Raw genomic sequence first — 9702 nt, 5'->3', positions numbered from 1 at the left:
TCGTTTTAATGCGGGTCGGTGATGTCGGTGGCGGTGAAGGTGACGCAGGCACGCGTAGTGTCGTCATCACTCGGGTATGCAACAGCGCTCGTGTACTGAATACCGAACAGCTGTCATATCACCAGTTCTCACAGAACGCGTTCTTTGCTTCATGTCTGCAGTATCTTTCACATGAAACAATACTTTACTGATAGCAAATACTACGCTAGACTTTAATTCCCACTATAGTATTTTGATCATTGAATTACTACAAATAAACTGTTTACTACATTTTATCAGTTCACTATGAAAACACAGACAACTGCAGTATACACTAACAAGGTATACGCTATTTGTTAATGTGGGTATGGTTAAACCATGGTTGATTTACGTTAAGAAAAATCCCCATGAGTTTATTAAAGTGAAAGTTTAGCAATTTATTTCTTTAACCCCAGTTTTACCTCAAACGCCATAATCAAACTATGGTAGCAAAATTTTTTAATGGGAATGAAGAAGTAATTAATTAACCAGTGTAGGCTGCGATCCAGTCACACCTGGATACATAGCCAGAGATTGCATAAAGCGCACAGGTAAGCACCACGTGGTTACTTAGCAACAGAAGAAAAAGATGTGGTTGCTAAGAGACAGCAGCGGCACATGCAGCCGATTGTCACAGTGTATACATTTTGAAATAATAATGAAACTGCTATCATCGTAATGACAAAAGAGGACCAGAAAGGGGGATGTGATTCCCGGTGGAAGTGGATCCACTCATTTGAATGTTGTCTTATGTCACAAGCAACATGTGAATGATCGGTTCTCCCGCCCCACATGCTGTTTAAAAGCGTGCTCGTATTTACTCTCGTTTACGTTCGTGTGACCGAACGCGCATCGTATTTACGCACCAGAGAGAACAAACGCGTTGCTGCTGACTGACGTCCACTCCACTGAGCTCCGGAGCGGAGGTCTCGGCTTTATCACATTCAATTAACCTGTGATGCTGGCCCGGTGATGCGCAAGGTCTCGGCGCGGTCCACTACACCGCTTTTACGCGCAGGCGTTGATGGATCTGTCCGTTAACCACAGACGAACATACCCGCACCGTGCCGCGCGCTAGGTCTTCCCGACGTCAGCGGACAGGATAGTCGTCCAGGACGGGTTACTTCTTCATCTGAATTCCTTCAGAGAGTGTGTGAAATCGAAGAGAAACATCGTGCAGGTGCGCAGCAGCCCACACCAATCCAAGAATGGAACTTCTTACCTGGGTATGAGGTAAGTGACTGGAGTCATTTCTGTACCCGCTATACATTACGATCGTGTTAGATTTATGAGGATGGCTCTCGATATTTAGAATAATGTTAACCGGGTGGGAGTAGCTTATCTACTTGCTCTACCAGTTGCATCTACAATTTGCACATGCATTTTATATGCATTGTGTCAGGCCTGTCACTATAAGTGGATTTTAAAATAATGAAAAATATTCACCTACAGTGGCTCTATAAGAATAGCTTACACATAAAATGTGCTGTTGAAGTGTTTGGTTCCAAAATGAGATAACTCAAAAATCGTATTTTTTTATTGTGCATTCCAATTCATATCCATCAGACTGCAGTATGTTTTTGATTTAAGCCATGATATCCAAAAAACACAACTGCTCATTAACAAAAAAAAAAGTTTTTTATTAAACTGAGTTATCTCAATTTTGGAAGCAAACTTCATGTTTTCCTATCTCTCTAAATATCTGTGCTCCATTTATATCATCCCGACCCGGTTTAGGTGCTTTATATTTATAGAGCATTGTGGTTTTATATGATGTGATTAACGGACCATAATAAACAACACACAAGTTGTTTAACGTAATACAACACATAATTCCTGTACGAATCCCATTAAAAACAAATGTTTGCATGTCATTTATTTGGTTAGATTTATATAAGATGTATATAGTAACTTTGTATTAGCACCTGTACTATTGCTTTTTGTATGATATATCGCTTATTGCTCCCAGAACTCTTTGTAATCGCTTTGGATAAAAGCGTCTGCTAAATGACTAAATGTAAATGTAAATATCAAATTGGTCCAAATTGGTCCTTGTACAAAATGATATGAAACAATTATTTCACTTGAGGTCCTTTTTAAAGTCTAAACACATTGTTAAAGGAAAAGTTCACCCAAAAATGAAAATAGACTCTCTAGTTGTTCCAAACCCGTATACATTTCTATGTTTGGTTAAGCACGGAGAAAGATATTTGGACAGTAACCAAACAGCATTAAATCACAATGGTAGTCAAAAGTACCCCAGAACTGTCCTACATTCTTCAAAATATCTTAAACAGAACAAAAAATGATAAAGTAATTTTTCCAAGTTTGGTAGTCAATGGGGTCCAAGAACTGTTTGGTTATAAGCATTCTTCCAAATATCTTGTGTTCATCAGAACAAAGAAATGTATAAAGAGTTGAACCAACTCAACGGTGAGTAAATGATGACAAAATTAGAACTTATGAGTCTCTTTCTACTTTTTCTTTCAGAGGTCTATGAATGGGACTGTGCTGTGGCCACGACGGCTCTCTGGGATCCAGTCAGGACTATGTGCTGCCCGCGCACCCCTCTGAATGCACTGGCCAACTGTTTGCGAGAACAGGGAGGGTGGGGCGGCCCACCGGGGACGAGCTGGAAGCAGGGCAACGCCGGCTCCTTTCCGGATCGCGGTGCTGGGGGCCCAAGGGGTGGGCAAAACAGCGATTGTACAGCGCTTTCTTCACAATGACTACAGTGAGGTACCAGTGTCCAGTAAAACCCGAAGGGTGCACCCTTCTGCCGCAGTGCTCAACGGTCATGTCCATGACCTCCAGATCACAGATTATCCGGCCATCAGCAGCTTCCCTGTCAGCACTCTGCAGGTACTGTGACCGACGCACCGGAACATTTTTGCAAAATGTAATAATGTACAGCAGCGACTCTATGTCAGGTCAAGGTTTTTTCCTTAAAGCAAACAAGTCCTTCAACAGGTTTCTCTCGCGGTGCCAAAAAAATTATAGGCTGCTAATCTGAGAGAAATTTGCTTAGGGGTTGAACGGATAGTTCACCATAAAATGACAATTCTTTCATTTACTTATTCTTTTGTCATTTCAACCCTGTATGATTTTCTTTCTTCTGCAGAACGCAAAATACGATTTTTTCATTGCATTTCTCAAAATGTCCTTTTTTTCACAAAAGAAGTCAGAGACAGGTTTTGAATGACATGAGGTTGAATAAATGAAAGCAGAATTGTTATTTTTGTGGCTTTTAAATTCAGGTGACAGTGTTAGTGAATGTAACTATACAGAGTTGACATTTTGTAAGTATCTGCATTCTAGAAATGTTAAGAACAGTCGAGTTTTAATAACGTACACAAAGTGAGAGCTTAAAATCCTCTATAAGGCCGTTTGTTTCGACTCACATTTCTTTCTCAGAGGTGTCGCACAGATTCAGTGCTATTTCTTTCACAACTTTACTTATATGCAACTTTGCACATATTATTCTCTACTGGTATTTCCTGTCTCAGTCAGCTTAAATCATCAACATTCAAGCTCCTTTTTTCATATTTCATAATCATATTTTTATCCTTTAAATTGTTTCCCAGAAATCCTGATCATTATAGCAAATATAGATCAAATTGCTATTGTTCGCCATGTATTGTTAGTCTGTCCCTTCAGATTTGGTACCAATTACACCCCGTTTCAAATATAACATCAAGCTCCATGAATGCAGCTTATTGTGTTCTCTGCCTGCGCAGGAATGGTCAGACGTTTGCTGCCGAGGCATTCGAAGCGCTCACGTCTACATCCTGGTTTATGACATCTGCTGTTTCGACAGCTTCGAGTACGTCAAAACCATGCGGCAGCAGATCTTGGAGACCAGGTACGTGAGGACAATCAATCCTTTTCTTTATTTCACTCCCTTTGATCTGCCTTCACTCATTTATCTTTCCCTCATTTGCCTTTTCTTGCTCATCTTCTCTTTGCTCTTTGCTTATCCCTGCCCGGTGTGATGGTTGCTGTAATTACAATGAGAAAAAGAGACTCTTCCGTAATCACAGGCTGCCGGCACACCGAATCATTCCCGTATCACTTAAGACCTTAAATCAAGAGTAAATTGTCTGTTCCACTTGTCAACACTTTGGTGCTGTTTTAAATTCATTAACACGTAATGTGAATTATGTGGTTACACTTCTTTACGTTCTTCAGAAGTCAATAAACTGGTGTTTGGATAGTAATAGCTATTTTTCAAGAGAAGAGTCCATTTCAAGCAACGGTAGTGAGCACTCAGATAGAGAGCGTTTTTCTATAAAATATACAAATATTTATTTAAAGCTAGTTTCATAGCAACTAGCTAAACTTATCAAATAAATGAAATCATTATATTTAATCTTCAGTGTAGTCACCTTTCGACTAGAATTTGTATCTTTTTATCACGCAGCTTCTTGAGGTCTCACCCTGAGCTATTTTTTAAACAATATTTAAGTAGTTTTCATCTATTCTGTGCTCTTATTGGCTGTTCTTTCTTCATCATTCATGAATTTCAAAAACGATTTTTTTAATCAAATTAAATGTTAGTTTTGTCATGAAAAAACATGTTTGCAAAATTATGATTTAGTCTACAAAACTGATATCATACATTTAAGCGCACTTCTTCAAATCAAATGTTTTTTTAAATAATGAGAAACAGGTCGTGCAAGTGTCCCGCAACGTTTGACCGGTATCATATCTTGTCTCTCAAAAATGTCCATCTTTTTGTTAAAAAAACATGTTGAGGATATAAAACTTGTGCATAGACTGATCTTTTTCTGATGTTTGGACTAGTAAAATATAAACGGATGTTATTGGCACATTCTCTGAGTATTTGGAAATGTCACATCCATACGCTGCAATGCTTTTGTGTGGCAGTGAAATAGACATCAGCATGAACTCGTCACTGATTGGCTGATGAGTCAGTGTGGGTGTGAGTGCTGAGCGTTTCAGATAGATTTATTGTAATCAATGGCGTCAGCTGTCATGCTTTGCTTGCGTCAAGGTCTGTGGAGTGAAGAAGACAGTGGTTTATTGATCCAGCCAGAACTCAGTCACCTTGAACCGACATTTCTGCACAGCATCTTCCAGGTCTCATTCCTAAAACATTCATAAATACAGTATATGAGTGATTTGCCCGTAAAACGGACCTTTGCGAAAAACTCTCCTCTGGATCCGAAAATACTTCGTAAATGTCAGATTTCATTCATTTATTCATTCACTTACTGATTATTGTTTTTGTTTATTGGTACATTTATCTATTTATTAATTAAAAGTTCAAAAGGTCATTTTCAGCACATTAGTAAATCCTTGCAGAGAGGAAAGTGTGCCTCTCTCTCAAGAGCTTTCTGCCGCCATGTTGGTTGTTTTTGGTGCCGTGTCCATAGTGAATCTTAACATCGAAGCTCCATTGATCATGGCTTGTCGTAGTCTTGGTGCAAGCGCTTAACCCCATGTAAGTCTACCCAGAGTTGATAGAACTAACTAAAATCAGCTGTTCTGAAACCAAAAACTCAAAGTTTCACATCTCGGTGTACATCAACTCAGAGTCCACATTTTAACTTGGTGTTGGTTGAACCTCCTTATTGAAACATGCCCCAGAACTTGTTAAACAGCATCAGAAATGTTGTTATGTTTATTCTAAAATGCCTGAGCAAAGTGTTCAAAGTAGAACTTTCCTACATGCTTGCGCTACTATTTTTCAATTTTTCTATTTTATTTAATCACGAACAGTATCATTTAAACTTATTCATTGAATCTACCCCAAATATTTCAGGTCCTTCCGGTCAAATCTGAAGACTGCATTACATCCCATCACAATGCAGTCCCTGAATGCATTGGGAGAAGTTCGGCGAAAATCATAAATTATTTGATTGAAAAACAATTTAGCTTTTCTTTAGATTTAAACAGTTTGGTATTTTTGCTTATTAGAGTAAACACATTCTTTCATGAAATCTGTTGCATAGCTCAAGGTCTTGAAAGAATTGTAATTTTTTTATACAAATTATTTGTTAAGTAAAGTAATTATGTACAAAATCTTAAAACAAAATCATAACCTTCACAAAATTCTTTACAAAGTCGAGACATACATGCTTTTACCACTGATGTGAATATCTTTGTATTAAGAATGTTTGGTTTAGAAAAAAAGACAAATAGTACCTACATTTTGGGAAGTTTATGCTTAAGACAAGATGTTTTTCTGTGAGATAAAAAAAGCTATCTTGTTTTTCTTTTGAAATATTTGTTCTTATCCATTCGGCAAACACGCTTTCCTTGTTTAAATCAAACTTCACAAAATTATTTTAGATTTCTCTGAAGTCAAAACATACCCAGATTTTTCTTATTTCAAAAAATGTCCTTAAATTTAGGAGGAAAACAAGACAAATAAACAGATTACGATAAAGATTTTTTGCTGTTTTGTGACTGTATGGGGAATCATGGGCTCGAGGTGAGACCGGTCACGACTGTTCAAAAGTGCTGGTGGCTCCTGTCAATTAAAGACCCACACTCACCCGCTGACTGACAGCACAGGGTCTACAGAGGTTACCAGATTTCCAGAGGGTATAGGATCCATTGTAAATCTATATCGATAGGCCACTACTCTGAATATTCGGGGGACATGCCCCTACCAGTGTCTACAGTGGTTATGACATTGATTTACAGTGATTTTTGTTATTGTTTCACAGGGTCATGGGCTCTGGGGACACTCCTATTCTGATCGTGGGCAACAAGCGTGATCTGCAGCGAGGTCGCGTCATCCCCCGGCACAGAATATCTGACTTAGTCCGAAAGAGCTGGAAGTGCGGATATGTGGAGTGCTCTGCAAAGTTCAACTGGCATATTCTTTTGCTGTTTGGAGAGGCCCTCCGCAGTGTGGGATGCGCCCGGTGCAAACACCTCCACGCCACCATCCGTTTCCAGCGAGCGCTCAGGAGAGAGCGCTGTGTCCTGATGTGACATTAACAGCCTCCTCTGTAATGGATAGTCTAAAATGGTTCATGGGATTTTTCATGTTAAGGATGCTTTATTGTTTCCTGGTCATATAGAGAGGTACAGTAACACTTGCCAAGGATGTCACATTTGGGATTTTAATAGTCAGAGACAGACATGGTTAAAACAAGAAGTCAGTCCCTGTTGCTCCGAACCTTCAAACTGATGTCTCCGCATTTAGCCTGGAAGAACGCAACATCTCTGCCTCATAGCCTGGAAATCCAAACTGGAAAAATTGAATAATGTTACAATATCTCTGTTCTGTCATTGCTTATGTTCAGGCCGGGACAGCAAATGAGCACTCACCTATGCTTATGCCGATGCTAAAGGGTCTTCCAGCACCTGATTGATTTACGAAGCCTTTATCATTTTAAGTGAAAAATGTTCTTAAGAAAATATTTGAGAACTTTTTAAGAAGGAACATTCTTACGAGCTTTATATCATTTATCTGAAGAACAATCGTATATTTTGTCTGGAGAACAGTTGGCCCCAGGTGCCCAAAACAGGCACCTCTCATCTCGCAATACTCCACAGAACACAAACCAGAAAAGAGTCAAGTTTCTGCGGATACTTTATGAAGGTACTTTTTGTGTGTCTCATCCCAAAAATCTATTAATTTGTATTATCTAAATTTGTCACACTAAAGTCACATTCATTTATTCATAGAAGAATATCATCTCTTGATGTGTTTTGATCATATGATCATAAATTGTAAAGCCCACATGTTTTAGACAGAACAATATTCATGCGAGAAAAATAAAAATGTATATTGCTTACTGATTTTACCCACTACATAACAAATCAGCTTATGATGCACAACACTGTCTGAAAAAATACATGTTAAGCATATGTACTTCTAAAGAGGACTGTAGTCTAATAAATGTATAGACACTGAAAACAAATCCTTTTTTTGTTTGGTGACATCATCAATAGCCACATTAGCATCTCTTTTTCATTGCCAATGTGTTGAAAACGGCCCTATTACAGTTATTGTAATATCTATAATTAAGAAGTGATTTATAGCTGGAACCGATAAATCAATAAGGCAAAACACAATGTAGTTGAATGAGACTGAGCTAGTGTGGGCCAAAGCTTTGCTGTAATGATTTGTTCTGCGGACTGTTTGTATCTTTTGAGTTCTCATTTCCTGTATTGTGTCTTTCTAGTTTTTTTATTTATTGGTTCCCTTGTGATTGTCTCCCCAGGTGTGTCTTGTTAGCTGGTTACACCTGTGTACCTTTAAATAGCCTTAGTGTTTGAGATTTAATTTGTCTGTCTTTGTTTTTCGTGGAGTTCTGTCTTGGTCTTCATTGCATTCATTCCATGGATTATTTTATTTTGGTTTTTTTTCCATTAAAAGTTTTTACTGCATTTGGATCCCCTGCCTGGGTTTCTCTTAGTTACAGAAATATTAACCTAAAATGGATCCAGCAGTATCCTTGGTCAGTATGCGGTAAGGTAACCGTATCCTCGAGGAGCATATTCAAGACTTTCTGGATATTTAATTTTATTCTGATCTCCCGGACTACGCCCTCACAGATGTTTTCTGTTATGGATTAAACCAACCACTTCAAGAACGCCAAGTCCAAGAGTCCGCTCCCGAGTCTAGACAAGTCCAAAAGTTTGCTCCCGAGTCTAGCCAGATACTGCTACAGATACTATTTATTCAAAAGGGCAATTATTTGAAGGCAAACAGACTCACCATAAACCTCCAGCTGCGCACGGATTCAAAAATCAGACTGTGTGAAGCGTAATGTGATTATGGTTAAGTTGTGAAACGTCATTGGCTCTCGTGTGTCCTGTTATAGGTCGCGTCATTAAGTTAGCATATGTCATGAAACGGCAATGGCTGTCCTACCCTGATGCGTCATGCGTAAGCTTGAGCCTAAAACTTTTCAAAAAGACGCAACTGTATCCACTCCTGGAGCATAATTATCAGCTATTAAACCTACCTTTACTCACACAACTATTGTACGGCTTTAGAAGACTCTGAATGCTATTTGTAATGCTTTTATACTGTTTTATGGTTAGTGTTTGCAATAAATACCCGTGTCCGACTTCTATTTGCTTGTGGCATGTAAATATGGTTGGGAAATGGATGGTTTTAGGTTTAGTCTAGGAGTGGGGTTAGGTAAGCCAAAATTTATATTAAAGTGTGAGTAATATGTATCCCCATCTCCAACAAAGCTTATAATGAATGTGGCGCTGATGTCATGCCGTGTTGCATGCTGGGTGTCGCGGCCATATTTATAGGTGGTAGTGGCTCTTTTCTTCAATGTTGTTCCGTTTGACAAAGAAGACATAAACATGGTGGGTTGGTTGTCCTTTGTTATAAACTGCAACAGCAAGTAATTTAGACTAGACAACGAAATCGTTTTTTTTATTCCGACTTGTAAACAACGCGAAGAAAATCACATCGAGGATCATGTATCGATCGCTAGTAAACAACCTCCAAGATGGCTGCAGCATGCAACGCGCCGTGACATCGATTGACAAGCTCTATTGCACACAACGTTTGGCGTATGCATTACACGCAATTGTAAAGTGTAAAGTCATGTTATCTATACGCAGATTGATGAGAACAGGTTATTAATTTACTGAAAAATACACTACTCTTTCAAATATAAATATTGTTTCCCCTATTTAAAATAAAAGTAAACTCAAACTAAAATATAACACAAATGT

General features: G+C 38.6%; 1 protein-coding gene across 1 annotated transcript; it reads left to right on the top strand.

Annotated features, from left to right (window-relative positions):
* Window positions 1–2592: 2592 nt before the first annotated feature.
* rasl10b (RAS like family 10 member B) lies at window positions 2593–6984 on the top strand (the record flags this gene model as incomplete). Its single annotated transcript, XM_079473910.1, has 3 exons — window positions 2593–2880; window positions 3756–3880; window positions 6714–6984. 3 exons carry the CDS (start codon window positions 2593–2595, stop codon window positions 6982–6984), a joined length of 684 nt encoding a protein of 227 aa, XP_079330036.1.
* Window positions 6985–9702: the final 2718 nt, after the last annotated feature.

Source organism: Barbatula barbatula (assembly GCF_947034865.1).
Source record: "Barbatula barbatula genome assembly, chromosome: 2".
In the NCBI taxonomy this organism is placed as follows: domain Eukaryota; kingdom Metazoa; phylum Chordata; class Actinopteri; order Cypriniformes; family Nemacheilidae; genus Barbatula; species Barbatula barbatula.
The sequence above is the reverse complement of the archived record's forward strand: the minus strand, read 5'-3'. Positions and strand labels throughout refer to the sequence as shown.